At 55.8% G+C, this 15,002-nt stretch overlaps 1 protein-coding gene across 1 annotated transcript in view; it reads left to right on the forward strand.

Moving 5' to 3' along the window:
- The first annotated feature begins 654 nt into the window (after positions 1–654).
- The window catches only part of IGSF9B (immunoglobulin superfamily member 9B), a 50,134-nt gene continuing 35,786 nt past the window's right edge, over positions 655–15,002 (forward strand). Inside the window, exons 1-3 of the mRNA XM_004379311.3 lie at positions 655–718; positions 11,268–11,465; positions 13,342–13,488. Of these exons, the coding sequence (XP_004379368.2) occupies positions 655–718; positions 11,268–11,465; positions 13,342–13,488 (409 nt within the window). The remainder of the gene's footprint in view (positions 719–11,267; positions 11,466–13,341; positions 13,489–15,002) is intronic.

Genomic DNA, 15,002 nt, shown 5'->3' on the forward strand with positions numbered 1-15,002 from the left:
CACTGAATCCGCACCCTCCTCCTGGGAACTGCTCTTTGCTGGATGGAAACCGGATGTTGAGTTTCCTTGGGTGGGCGGGGGCTCGGTCCTCTCAGACCTGTCAGGGGTAATTGAGACTCCCAGGGTTTCGGGAGCACCACCGAGAAGCTACCAGTTCCTTCGCCAGAAAGTTGTCATGCAGTGTGAGCAGAGAACAGAAGAACAGAGCAGAAACGCTAAAACGCCTTCTCTCAGGCAATGCGCATGATTCTGCGGCTCTGTCCTCGCCACACGTCAACGCACCTTGAAACCGGTCTTGTCGCCTGCGCAGCGCGACCGGCAGATGTCGAAGCCAATCCGCTCCAGTACTTGTGGGCAGTAGCCAATAGCCGGGAGGCGGAGGCGGTCCCGGAGATCCCGGCCCAGCTAGGCTTCACCCCGGCTCGCTTGCTCTACCCGCGCTCGTAGTGCAGGTGCTACCGCCGCCGGGCCGGGAGAGGCTGCGCACGCTGAGGGCATGGGGAGCACGGCGCCTAGGCTGCAGGAGGATAGGCGCAGGACGTGAGGCTGGCGTCCAGGCTTCCTAACACGCGCTGGCTCCGGGCATGAGCTGTCGGCGGGAGCAGGAGCGCTCCTGAGATAGGATGACGCTCGGGGCTGGCGGGCGGTAGTACTATGATTTGGTATGTGGCCACTTTGATAGCAAGTGTGATCAGCACCAGAGGTCTGGCCGCTCAAGGTGAGTTGAAGTGCAGCGCTCTCCCCTGCCCGCGCCCGGCCGCTCGGCCCTTGTCCTCTGCGCCTCCGGCCCGGATCCCCCAGCGGAGCGCAGCTCCCTGCCCGCTGCAGCTACTTTGCGCGCGGGGAGGCTCCGTGCCAGCGAGGCGCGCCCCGGGCGCTGTCGGGGACAGGGGCTGCAGGCCGGCGGAGGCGGGCGGGGCGCATGCCCCGCCGCCCTGGGGTTGCTAGGGCATACGGAGAGGGGTGCCCTGCAGCGTCCAGTTCTGGTTCTCCACCGTCGGCCTTTCGAGCTTTTGGTCCGCGTGCGGAGCCATTGCCCCTTGCGTGAGAACGTCCCGGGGCTCTGGGAAGTGGGCTCGCGGCCTCTGCCAGGGCTTCCGGTCAGTTCGCAGTGATTTGGGCAGGCAGCCTGCTCTTGAGCCCTGCGCCCCGCGGCCGCTCTCGGGAGGAGCCCCTGCTCTCGGCCGCGCGGCCGGTGCGCTTAAACTCTTCTCAGACGCATCGGGGTACAAAGCGGTAAGCGGTACACAGCCTGCTGGCGGCGGAGCTCTGCACCTCGCCCCTCCTGCCAGGACCCCACTGCAGCTGGAGGTCCGATCGCCTCTTTGCCTTGGCAAGGGGAGCACACGGAGCCCCAAGAGAGGAGGAGAGCCAGCTAAGCCCGAGGTCCCCCAGCCGGACTGCCGAGCGTCCGTTTTTGGCTTGCCTGGGGAGGTGCCTTGCCTATTTTAACCACATCTGGGCCCCAGCCAGACTGAAGTTCCCCGGGAAGGAAGAGCATTCGGGCGGACCCCGAGTCCCTTCCCCGGCTGGCTGCGGGCGAGGCGGGGGGTGGGGTGGGGGGGATTCCCTCTGCTGGAGCGCATTGCGGAGGTGGGACTCTTCTTTTTCCGCTTTCGCCTTCTGAGCTGGGGAAGATGCAAAGAAAAGATGCCTGGGAATTGGGCGATGCGTGCGTGAGGGAGCAGGCATTGCTTTGGAGATGGGCAAAGCGACCTACAAGCCTCTGGGTGGCACCCTGGCTCTCGGCCCTTGTATGAAGTTGGAGCGGAGCCTGAGGGTGCCGCGACTGTTGAGTTCTCGGTCTCGGCGCGCAGACACGACCTGGGTGTGGGCAAGTTCACAAAGCCACGATGCGTGAGTGGGAGCCAGGAAGGAGGACCCTCCAACGACAGAATCCACTCACCACGGCGTGAGGGCAGAGTGGTCGGCAGGAGGCGCCTTTACAGGGTCACCTTGTCTGGGTGTATGTGGGGTGGTGGGGGGACTGCTTTGAGAAAGTTTCTTGGAGTGGAATATCTCCCCTCTGCTCTGTGGGGATCTGAACACAGACCCAGGGAAGGGCGAAGGCAAGGGTGATTTTGTTAAGTGGCATGTTGCTCTGGATTGTTTTAAAACTCCCCATTTCTCAGGAGAGAAAGCCGAGGCCGGGGTGACTGCAAAACCTCATGGAACAGGTGTGAGGTGGATAGCGTTTGTGCTTGGGAATCTGTCTCTCTAGCATCAGCTACGCCACTGCGCCCCCCTCCCCCTTTCCTTCCAGTCGTCCTCCACCTCTGCAGTTTTTGGTATGTTCCTGCTGTGGGACTGTTGCTGAAAGCCGAAAGGATGTGCTGGGATCTTGAATAGGAAAGAGGCACTGAAGGAAGACTCTGAAATAGCCTCCAAACCTGAGAAGTCAGGGTGAGGGAATGGGCTTTTTGCAAGTTTAAGTATAGAATAAAGAAAAATGGGTTTATATTTCAGCAACACACAGAATGGTAAGACAGAAAGAAGGACTTCACAACATTGAAGGTTGTTGGGGTGAACGTTATGCCTTCTTTGAGGGTGCAGAGAGATCCTTCTTGCTGGGATGCTTGACATACATCCCTGCCTGGCAACGGGGAGCTGACTTTATTGGTCTTTTTTAGCTTAAAGTGGCTCTATGTGGTGGTTAAGGACTGAGGTCTAGAGTCAAATTACCTGGATTCAAATCCTGCCACTTGCTGACCCTGTGACCTTGGACAAATTGCTCAGACTCTCTAAATGTCACTTGCCTGATCTTAGGGTTTGTGTGGTGTGTGATCATTAGTGCTATAAAAAATGAGTAGCTACTTGTTATATAGTAAGTGCTCACTAAACATTGTTGTTGTTATTTCAATATCTCTGGGAATCCAGATGCCGTTCTGGATTTCTTTCCCTTGGCCATTCAGGGTGTCGAGAGCTGGGGATATCCTGGGGGGAAGTCCAGAAGGCTACGTATGTTGTATGTCAGGAGAAACCTTGTCTGTGGGGCGGAGAGCCGGCCTCAGGGCTGCTTGGGAATCCTCGGAAAGATCTGCAAAGCTGGGGAGGATGCGTGGAGCACAGGGCAAGCTCATGGTACAGCCTTCTGAGGAGGGAGGAGGGGCCTGTGTGGCCAGCTCCTACTCCTGTTAGAAATACAGCAGTGATCCTGTGCTGGTGAGGGTCTGTGGGAGAGGGTCAGCCTTCCTCTGACTGGCAGAGCTGACTTCCTGGGGGATCCCTGAGGCTAGTGCTAAGGTACTGAGAAGGGGAGCTTGGCTGGAAGTGGAGGGGTGGAAGGGAATGGGCCCTTGAGGGGAGGTTGTTGGGTTGGGACTCTATCAAAGGAAACTCAGAATTTGCTTGGGTGACCTGTGGGTGGAAGACAAAGGTGGGGGTACCCTTCTCCTTTTCACTTTAATTATGTGTATCTGGAAGGTGATTAAGGCTGAGTGGTGAGGTTGGGGAGGATGTGAAGGAGACAGGAACAGAGAGAAGTGGGACAGCCTGGGAGATGTTGTTTGGAGTGTCATCATCCCAGATGTGTGCCTAGCACACTTGGGGAAGTTCCCCTCTCTGTGAGGACTCAGGCCATGCCTGCCTTGGCTAGTGGAGGGAATGTTTGGCCTTTATTCCAAATGCTGCCTCCTCCTGCCAACCACCGATTCTCAGTATACTGTCCCCAAATAAAGTGGGGTTCTGACTGAGAGCCTGGTAGTAGTTGGATCATTGCCCCCTACTCTGTGCCTGGCCTTGACCTCCCTCCTTCCATGTGGCCGTGGAGATCAGAGGGAGGAGGTTTAGACTTGGAGGCTGCTGTCAGGGCCCCATGGGCAGCCTGTAAGTGAGAAGATGTGGCCAGGGTGTGTGTGTGTGTATCCACAGCCATGCCCGCTGGGGGCAGGGATGCGTCTGCAGCTTGAGCCCTGGAAGAACTGGGGAGGAAGAATTGGCGAGGATGCATCAGAAGGGGCTGGCCGAAGGCAGGGGAAGAAATCCACTTTCAGCTGCTGACTTGTGGCCCTGCATATGCTAGTCGGGGCGCTGTCAGGTCCCAGTCCCAGGTGGTGTCATGTTCATGGTCTGAGACCTAGCTGGGATCTGGTTACCCAAGAAGCAGAGGCTACCCAGCTGGGAAATGCTCAAACCTGGCACCGGTCTGCCCTCTCTCCCTGCTGGTCCTCTGGTCCCCTCGTATTCAGTGTCTCCTGCTGCCTGCTTTTCCTCTGTGCTCCCAGCCTGCCCTCTCAGTCAGGGCACCAGCTTACAAAGCCTGGACTCCTGCTGTGTCTTCTTCTTGGGCCTCTCCTTCTCAGGCCCTACTAAGTGCCTGCTCCCACCCCACAGCCTTCCTGTTTGCTCATGGAGTGGGGTGGGGTGGGGAAGTTCTCCAGAACTTCTCCCCCCTCCCCCAAACATCCTTAGGCTTTTCAGGCTGTGGCAGAGGGTCCAAGGAGAGTGGCACCCTTCTGTCTGCTTCCTGCGGTGGGTTGAGCAGCATGTTTGAGAATGAATCTCGATTGTGAAAGAGCTGTAATTAGTGACAGCCCCCAGCTCTCTGGAGAAGTGTGTGTGTGTGTGTGTGTGTGTGTGTGTGCGTGCGCGCGCGTGCATTCACACACGTGTGTGAAGTGTGGCAGGATGGGGAGGGAGTTAGTTGAGCCTCCAGGGCAGAGGGGTCTGCAGGCCCAGCACGGGGAGCCACCCTCTGAAAGATCTGGCTCCTTGTTTGCATGTCCTCTTTCAGTGCACCTGAGTCTAGACAACGCAGGAGTCTCCAAATCTCCAAGATGCAGGGCTTTGGGAGAGGGAAGCTTGAGTGGGGCAAATGAGGCACAGCTCAGGGGAGACTGAAAACAGGTCTGCCTTGTGGCAGGGTTGGGGGCAGCAGAGTGGGTTTGGCAGCGGCTGCCCATTACCTGGGCATTCTCCAGCCCTGAGAAGGGGTGGATCCCTGGGGGAGGGGAAGGATGCCAAGGCTGGAGAGGCAGTTTGTAGCCTTGTCTCCTCAGGGTGCTGCCCAAGGTGCAAGCCCAGTCTGCCAGAGGCATTGACCTATTTTTCTTAGGAGTCTTCCTGCTTTCTGTTCTCTCCTGAGTGAATAAGCAGGACAGTGCTGGGCAGAAACTGTGCCTTCCCTTCCTAAGGTTTTGAAGAATAATTCCATGTGGGCCAGACATAGGAGGGAGGTCTGGCCAGTCCAGCTGCCCTTCTGAGAAGAGAGTGGATGGGAATATCCCCTCCCTGCCAGTCCTTTGTCTTCCCCCCCACCTCCTGGTCACATGCACCCACCTAGACAAGGGGGCACACAGCTGGCACACAAGGTCGTCCTCACAAATTGTAGAGATGAGTTCTGTCCTCATTTTCTGGCTTCAAAGCAGGGACTGGTGGTGCTTCATCCCTGAGTAAGTATGGGACGTTGATTGCCCACTTCCTTAGCCTCACCCAAGGAGCATGACCTAGGAGCAGGCCTGCCTGGGTCCCTCAGCAGTGTGTGTGGGAGGGGTGTGTGTGTGGTGTGTGTAGCTTTGCCTTTCTGCCTAGGAGCCATTATGGGAGCTGAGCTGAGACTGAATTACTGACTTCCTTCCTGCCAGCGGCTCCTGGGGAAAGGGCTCTTGGAAATACAATCTAGTTAAGAGCAAATTAAGGTTGCTGATAGCATCAGGCCCTCATGGGCTGCTTGGGGGAGCCCCGTTGAGAGGGGTTAGGGAGGAGAGGCCCCCCCACAAGATGAAGGAGGCCCTCTCACCCCAGTGTCTTGCTGTGCACATGACTGGGGGATTTCCTGGCTAGGGTCAGTCTGGAGCTTACCTGACCTCTGACCCCCACCTGAGAAATTGGATGGAGGAGAGGCTGTGAGGGCACCAGTGGGGAGGCCATGAGGGGAAGGACCTCTCTTCTGAGGAACTCTCTGGGGTGGATGTGAGGGTCCTGGAGGCCCTCTACCCCACTTGCCGTCTGAGAAGAACAAGGGCCTAGGCATCATGGTTGTTTTGGGCACAGGCCTTTCCTTCAGGGTGTTATAGGGCCTTGCTGAGTGTGCCGGCTCTTGGAATCTCCTGGAGCTTCCTGACTGTCTGGGAGGAAGGATTGGGGACCATTGGGGGCTGTGCCTGTTTTGGACTCAGTAGGGATTATTTTTAGGCTGGCAGATGGAGGTGGCGGTGGCTTTCGTGGGTATTATTAGACAACAGGCCTGAGGTTTGGAATCTGGTGCCCAGAGAAGGAGGGGAAGAGGCTCCAGTGAGACTGTTATTCATGAGGGTACCCACCACCAGCCACCAGAGCCAGCAGAGGCCAGGGTCTCAGGCACAAGTGCTGCCCAGAATGAAGTGCACCCCAGGGCCAGTCAGCAGCTGCCCTCTGAGATGGGCCTGCTCTGTAGTCCTTTCTGGTCCTCTCTGCTGCCTGCTGGAGTATGGGCTGGGGAGAGGCTAGCCACTAAGTCAATACTGCAAGAAAGGAGAGAGTGGGGCTATTTTTGGGGAGCCCTGGAGGTGTGGCCTTTGTTCCCTGTGCCTGTGGTTGGGCATGGTAGTTTAATAGAGTAAGAGCAACAAGAAAACCCCACCACCTGTTATCTGAGAAACTTTAGGTGAGCCATTTAGCCTCCTAGTTTGTTCCTTTATAATAGTACTTCTAGCAGATGACAACTGTGGAATGAAGTGAAAATTTCTGTTGCGTATCTAGCACAGAAACTGGTATTCAGCAGGCATTTACAATATGTAGTTTTACCTGACAGTTGCAGCTTTCTCTGCCCTGATTCCTTCACCCTCTCCTGGTGTTCATTGTTTCTTGTTCTCAGTACCCTCCCCTCCCTAGCCCTGGTGGGAGAGCTGCCAGCCCCTGGTGTCTTTTGGTTCTGTGCCCCCAGGGGTGCAATGGCAGCCTGGACTCACTTCCCACTGGGGGCCACCTGGCCTGAGAGGAGGAGGTTTGTACTCTGTGGGCTCCTCAAAAGGTCAGCCAGACTGCAGAGGCCCCCTCTGCCTCCTATGCTCTCCTCCCATCATGTGAACCACTCCAGAGAAGGCTGGGTAGTCCCTGAGTGCAGGCTGGCCAGACTCAGGTGCTGCTGCTTCCTGACTTCTCTAGAGAGGATGTGAGAAACCCTTCCCCCTTACAGCCTTCTTCCACCGTCCCACCCCTGCAAATGCCAGGTTGCCCCTCGGAGGAAGCAGCCTGGGGGGTTTTGCAGCAGGCCCCTCCTGGGCTGCTGCAGGCTTCTGTGACAGAAGGAAGGCTCAGTGGGCTCTTCCTTGCTCCCAGCCCCTCCCCACCTCAGATCACTGTCCATCCTTCTCCCCCCTCCTACCCTCACTGACCCTTTCCTTCCTGCCCCCTTCAGAATCGAGGGTAGTCGCTCCAGCCAGCCCCGCTGGGGAGAAGCCCGCCTGCTCCCAGTCAGCCTGGCTCTGTCTGCCCTCTGGTTCTTGGGCACCTTGAAGATCTGTAGCTCTGTGTCCCAGCGCTTCATGCTCCCTGTCTCCCTGCGCGTCCCCTTGTAGTGTTGTTCCTGCTCCTGACCACCCTCTCTCTCTCTCCCCCTAGGTGGGGTCTGCATGGGTCCAATCTGGACTGTGTCTATGTCTACATCTCTCGCCTGCCTTCTGACTTGCTTCTTGAACCTCCTTAACACCTCCATTTGGGTTTGGCTTCCTCCTATGTTTGAGTCTGCCTATCTCTTCTCCATCAAGCCCCACTTCCCTCTTTACTGCAGCCTGTTTACTTTGCCTAGCTTACTTGCGGAGGGACGTGGCTTTGTTTGCATTGAGTGTTTTTTTTTTTCAAGAAAGTGTTGTATTAGACATACTTTGGCACAGAAGGGATCAGGCTTAGGGAGAAGTGTTTGTGGGTGATAGAGTGAGAGAATGTGCTATTTGTGTGTATGTTTGTGTGTGTGTAGTCAGGAGATGGAGAAAAACCAATAAATATTTTAGGGTTCAGGAAATAAGGAGTGTGGAGGCTGTGATGTGGGCTCCCACTCTTCTGTCCTTTTTTTTAGGGAGCTCTGTCTCCTTTTGCAGAGCCCTGGTGGCACAGTGGTTAAGAGCTCAGCTGCTAACCAAAAGGTAGGCAGTTCGAAGCCACCAGCCGCTCCTTGGAAACCCTATGGGACAGTTTTATTCTGCCCTATATATAGGGTCACTGTGAGTCAGAATCTACTCCACAGCAATGGCAATGGGTTTGGTTTTATCTCCTTTTGTCTTGCTTGTCATCTCTGGCATGCTTATCTCACTGGGCCTCTTTGAGCTGCTCTTCTGGGTTGAAAGGGCTTTTTGGCTCTTGAGAAGAGATGCCAGCGTGGGGCCTTCGACTTTGGGCCTGAGGCCCTGGTGAGGGGTTGAGAACACAGCTAGAGGCAGTAGGCTGGAAACCCTGGAGCCAAGGCCAGAGCTGAGGAGGTGTGAGAGATGCTGCCTCATTGCCCATGCAGTGAGAATGAGGCAGAGCTAGGTGCAAATGAGCAGCTGGGCTGTGGGAGCCCAGTGTCAGAGCCGGCCCCACTTCTCACCAACCTGCCTCTCGCCAGCCTGCCTCCTACATTGCCTCCAAGCGCCCTCCACTCCAGCAGCCTGAGCTGTTCAGGTCAGCACTTTGCTGTTTAATGGTGGGCAGCCCCCAGCCCACAGTGCCAGCCTCTTTCCCAGGGCCTCTTAACCCTAGGACCTAGGGAGAAGCCTTGTGGAGGAGCCGCCTTGTCTGTACTGCCTCTCCCCAACCCCAGGTAACCTGCACCTTGGAATAGCTCCCACTTTCCTCAGGGAGTAGCTACTGCTTTCTCTTTTTATTTCTTCCCAAGTCTGTGCAAGCGGCAGACCCTCACAGGTGCACACACACTCACACCTCCTTTGCTGAACGCTAGCTACACACATACACAAACACACACACACACACACACACACACACACACACACAGAGCTCTCAGCCACCCTCTTTGCCTGCTGCTTTCCTGTCCCTCCTGGGTCCAGAATTATCTGCCTTTGTGCATGCTCCCGGAGGCTGGAGGCAGGCCCTATCCCTGTCTGGGTGCCCTTGGGGCTGTGGGGGAGGGTCTGCTGCAGCTGGGCCCTCTCCTTCTTTTCCCTGAGGGACTAGAATTCAAACTTAACCTAAAGCAAAGTGAGGTAGGGGGTGGGAAACCTGCTGGGACCTTGGGCAGGTGAGTGCCACACTCTGCTCGGCTCCAAAAATACTCTGTAATCTTAGCTCTTTCTCTAGAAAACAGTGATGTCACCAGTAGCCAATCAGCTTCTTGAAGGGCTTGGCTTCTCCTCTGCTTCCTCTTCCTCCTTTCAACTTGCTGGGAAGGAGAGGGAGAGGGAAAGGGAAAGGGGAAGGGAGCTCTGGAACCAGAGACACACAGAGACCCACAGACCACATACACAGACCCAACACAAACATAGAGACACATGCAGAGACACGGGTCCGCATAGGAGAGCAGACAAAGGCCTCTCCCACGCATAGGCAAATCAAAATCCAGATACACCCCCTACACACACGCACACACGTACACGCACGCACGTACACGCACGCACGTACACGCACGCACGTACACGCACGCACGCACGCACACAAACGTGCGTGCACACACATGCACACGCACACACACGCACACGCACACACACAAACTGGTAGAAACATAGGACAGGGAGAGACAGGCAAGTAGGCAGAATCACCCACGTGGAGTGGGAGCTAGAGAGAGAGACACTGATGGAGAGACATGAAGAGAGCTGGAGAGACACAGAGATACAAAGGAGTGTGTGAGAGAGACAGAGACAGAGTGACACAGAAAGAGCAAGAGGGCGGGTGGGAGTGAGAGACACAGAGAGACAGAGGTAGCCAGAGACATAAAGACAAGAAGGACAGACAGAGAGAGAAGGAAGCAGGGAGGGACACACGAAGACACATGAAGAGGCAGACCCAGAGCTACCCTGAGCGAACCCAGAGACCAGAGCTGCTCTCCTCCGCGTCCTCCCTGTGGTGGAGGGACCAGCCAGTTCCGGGCACTAAAGGTTGCCCTCAAGTTGTGCTGCTTTAGTGCTCGGCTGCTGTCCCAGGTGCTGCCCTGAGCGGATGGCAGGGTGGCTTGGGGAGCGCTGGTGGGCCGGCTTTGGGCAGTGCGAGGGAAGGCAGGAGGGGAAAGCGTTTACCCAGCCTGGCTCTGAATGGGAAGTGATCTGGACAAGGTGACCTTGTGAGCCTCCTGGCCCTTCTTGGCACGGAGCCTGCCTGGAGGGGGGAGTGTCAGGAGGAAGTGGGGGCTGCATCCCCCATGTTGGTCCTCCGGGTCGGACCTGTGAGCAACTAACCTCCCTTGCTGCCTCCTCCAGCTTGTTGGTGGAGGTGGTAACGGTTCTGTCCTCACTCGCTTCCTTCCTGTGACCCTTCTCTGCTAGCCGGGGCGTACTTCCCATCCTGCTGTTTGTATATTTGTCCTGTCTATCGGGGTTTCCCTCCCTTGCAGGAGGTTGGCAGCCCCAGGGCCCTCCTAGTCTGTCCCAGCGCTCTGCTCTCCTAGGGTGGTGTCTAATGGCTTCCGGGCCTGGAAATGGGAGGCCAAGCCCCTCCCACACAGCCCTGTCTCCTTTCTGGCCGTCAGGAGTTCGGCACTGAGACGCCAAGCCTGAAGGTTTTCCTGATGGATGGGGTTGCTGCGGGCAGCCTCTGCTTAGCTTGTTAGGGATCCAGCGTTCCTGTGGAGTCCTCCTGTCTTGTGCTGCTAACATCAGGCTGCACCGGGGTGGGGCAGGCGAGGAGGGCTGGCTCTCTCGTCCCTCTTCAAGCTGTGGTGAGGAGTGTTCTTAGCAGGCCCAGGGTCTCCGCGGAGAGGCTGAGACACCCCTCCCTTCACAGTCTCCACAAATTCCTTATAATTCCCGGGGCGGGGGAGTGTCAAAGGGTGAGGCCAAGATTATGACTGCTGAGCTTTGGGATGGGGTGGGGGGAAGTCTGGCTTGTACGATCTAATAGAACTGTTTTCCTGCCCTCTGCTGCTTCCTCCCGTCCGTCCTAAGGTTTGTGAGGGCAGAGGTCGGGGTTGTGGGGGGATGGCGTGTAGAGTGTGCCCTTGGCATCCTCTGGGGAGCGCAGTGAAGGTGGTAGTGGACGGCCCGCCTCGGAAAGGGGCGCTGTGGTGAGGTGAGTGGGAGGAGCTGTGCGGAGGAGGGGCAGGAGGGGTCCCTATGGAACGGGCAGGGTCTGTCTCCGGGGCTGCTGGAGGCAGGGTCTCTCTGTTACCTCCTTTCCTATGTCCTGACTTCTGTGTCCCGGGTCAGGTGCCCACGGACTGCGCGAGGAGCCAGAGTTTGTGACTGCGCGCGCCGGCGAGAGCGTGGTCCTGAGATGCGATGTGATCCACCCGGTGACCGGGCAGCCTCCGCCCTATGTCGTGGAGTGGTTTAAGTTCGGGGTCCCCATTCCCATCTTCATCAAGTTTGGCTACTATCCCCCGCACGTGGACCCTGAGTATGCAGGTAAGATTTGGGCCTGGACTTTGTTTCCCTTTCTTTGGTTTGGCAAGTGCCCTGGCCTCTCCTTCGGTCCACACTCTGACGGCTCTTCGCCTTTATCTCTGTTGCTTCTTATCCCTTCCTGACTGATCTGTTATCTCTGGGTTTTCACAGTCTTTTGGCTCTGGTAGGTTTTAATTAAGTGGTGGGGAGAAGAGGGCCTAGGCGGCCATGTAGACATAAAGCCCTTTCAAACAGCACAGCCTAGGGGTGTGGAGAGGGGCAGAGGGAGAGGAGGAGGGAGAGGGCCCTGCCTGCCCGAGTGAGGCAGTGGGGCAGGAGAGCAGCTTCTGTGGGAAGGAGCTGAGTCAGAGCAGTGCTGCCCTTTGCCAGGCGTGGCTGCAGCAGCAGCTGCAGAATCTGTTCTGTCTGGCTTCACCTACTCCCTCCCTCTTGGCTCCAAAGTTGGGGGACTTGTTCCATCCTTAAGTGTAAGTATGTGTCTCCATCTCCCACCCCTAGCCGCCCACCCTCATCCCCGTCCGTGGCACTGGCAGGCTCCTGCACTCTTTGCTTCCTTGGCCACTCCATCTTCCCCTCCTCCTGGCCCCGTTTATATCTTGCTTTGCAGTTACTCCTGCCAGCAGTGGTCTCACTGTCTGTAACTCACTGCCAGCCACCTGCCTGCCGACCTGCCTGCCGACCTGCCAGGGAAGAGGGCTGTGGGTTGTGCAAGAGAGAGAGAGAGTGTGTGTCTGTGTGTTGGGGTTTAAAGGAAGGGAGGAACAGGGCAGATACACTGCTTTTATCTTTAGTTTTAGCTTCTGAACTCTGCATTGCATTTCTCCCAGAATGCTTCCATTTCTGCCTCTCTTTCTCTCCTCTGCCAATGTCTCTCACTCTCTTTATGCCACAGTTGACTCTGATTGGTTTTGTCTGGTTTTGAGGAAGATTGCCAGTGTCAAGACAAGGAGGAATGCTGGCAAGGTCATGATACTGGCTTGGGGTGAGGGTGGGCTGGGATGGTGTGTGAGGTGGGTGAGGCCCCTGCAGACTGCTGTGTCTCATTGGTATGGAGGAGAGGGGAGGCTTCTCCCCACTCTGCTTGGCTTTTGCTGAAACTTTCTCATCTCATTGCCATAAGTGAGACAAAGATGCCAGGTAGCTAAGATGGGGATGGGGAGGCGTTGGAGCTACAGAAGAGAACCTTGGGTGTCCTTGTTTGTCCAGCCAATCCTGTCCTCATTTTTGAGGTTTGCAGACCCTACTGCTCTCCACCCCTGGAGTCACTGGGCTATGGCAAAATATGCAGTCTCTCTAACAATGGCAGCAGGGCTGGAAAGGGATCCTACCATCCTGGTCCCTAGCCTACTTCCCTCTGCTCCTACTGCAAGGAAGCCAGACAGAGATGGGCTGCTGGGTGCTGGGATTGTGGGGACAAGCTGGGACAGGGATGTTGTTTAACTTGAATGGAGATGCTCTGGGTCCTGCCTGAGGCTTCTCTACTTTATCCACTTCTGTCCACACCTTCTCTCTCCTGTCCCTTCTCAGCTCTGTATCCACCATGCCTTTCCTTTATCTCAAAAGATCTCCGAAAGAACGGGAGTATTCTTAGGAACCAAGGCTTTTCTCAGTGCCAACTCATTGAGCTGCAATTGTAGGCTGGGACGAGGACAGCTGGGGCTGGAGATCTGGGGAAGGAGAGTGGCTAGTGGCCATTCTTTATGCCTTTTCCATTGCCACCTGTTGCTGGAGGTTGGTGCCAGCTGTTCTTTGGGGGCTCTGCCATGAGACATGGTATGAAGGTTATGGTGGGTGCCCTGCCTTTGGCTGGGGGGAGGAATGATGAGCTGTTGCCTTGCCTGATGGCATCTGGGGATTTTCTCCACTCTGTCCCCAGGCCGGGCAAGTCTTCATGATAAAGCATCTCTGCGGCTGGAGCAGGTTCGCTCTGAGGACCAGGGTTGGTACGAGTGCAAAGTGCTCATGCTGGACCAGCAGTATGACACCTTCCACAATGGCAGCTGGGTCCATCTCACCATCCATGGTGCGTATGGGCCTCTTTCTAGGGCGTAGCTCAGGAAGATTGTTCTTGGGGTCCTGCTTTAGACTGCTCTGGGGAAGCCTTCTCTCTCTACCGCACCCCATTCCTTCTCCAAACCCTCGTGGAAAAGAGGCATCTCTGCAGGGCTTGGCCCCACTAGATATCCACTCTCCTAGTCCTAAACTCTCTGTGGTCAGTGGATGCATAGCAGGAACCACCCGCTGGGAGTGACGCCACTGTTTGCTGTGCCTGGTGGTGATAGAGCTCCTTATGGGGAAGGTAGAAGCCTGGTTCTTGAAACCAAGAAGGCTCAGGCTTTGTAGAGGTAAAACCCGTAACCCTGTTATCATTTCCCAGCCCTGAGAAGACACTGCTAGTGCAGGAAATGGCTTCAAACTCCCTAGTGGAATTCCTGGAGTCCCACCATTGTAATCTTTCTTTCTAGGCTAAAATTTGGGTCCTTGTTGAATGTATTCATTTGAAAAATGTTTATTGAGAACCTATTGTGTGCTGAGCACAGCATTAGACGATGGGAAGGCAATGGTGGGCAAACACTCCTTGCTCAGGTGGAATCCACGGTCTCATAACATGGAGGGGTCCTAGAAGGAGAACAGTTTTCATGGTTACAGTTATTTATGGCCTAGGTTAAATGAGTTTTTCTGTGTGTAGATGCTTTCCAAGTTTCAGAGTCAGGGCAAGGAATCACTCTTGGAGTCCCCGAGGTAACTTCCAATTTCCCAGTGTCGACCTGGGGTGGTGCATGGCTCTCTGTCTGTGACAGCACCAGGGATGGACCCTTGAGGTCTCTCTAGAAGGTTCCTTTGTCCCTGGGAGTCCTCACTTGAGAAGAGGTGCTCTGGGGGAGCCTTGAGGAGGCTGGGACTGTGGAGAAAAAACAAGGAGAAGTAGTCTCATAGGGGATGGGGACAGGCATTTTTTTTTTCCCCCAGGACCCTTATACTTCTTCAACTTGTGACAAGAATATATTCAGCCACTACCATGTTCTAGACACTGTTCTGGTTATCAACAGCGTGTACTGTTGGGCCAGGCTTGGTTTGTGCCACCCAAAGCTTAAAGTCCTTATGGTTTTGCTGTTGGGAACTGTAGTTGCTGTGCTTGGAAAAGAGAAATTGATGTTGTTACTGGCTTGGAAGCCTCTTAGTATTCATTCCCTGTGAAGGAAGGCCCTGTCTGTCCCTACCTTGTGGGTTGGGTCACCCCTGCCAGGACTTATGTCAGACCCACTCTCCTTCTGGGTCTGAGAACCTACCCAGGGTCCTGGATGAGCAGAGTACTTTAGCAAGAACACCGACTTCTCCTCACAGAGAATGTAGAGATGTGGCCCTGGGCAGTGTGGGTCCAGGCTTCCTGACACCGCCCTCCACATTCATGCACTTGGTTCCCTGTCTGTCAGTCCAAGGGATGGATTGGAGGCACATGTAAGATCTTGGGTCGGCTTTCCCCACCTCCAGCAAGCTTTTGAGTCACGTTTTGATGCCAGCTGTTTTCTGCTCAGG

Source organism: Trichechus manatus, unplaced genomic scaffold, assembly GCF_000243295.1.
Source record: "Trichechus manatus latirostris isolate Lorelei unplaced genomic scaffold, TriManLat1.0 scaffold00064, whole genome shotgun sequence".
Classification (NCBI taxonomy): Eukaryota; Metazoa; Chordata; class Mammalia; order Sirenia; family Trichechidae; genus Trichechus; species Trichechus manatus.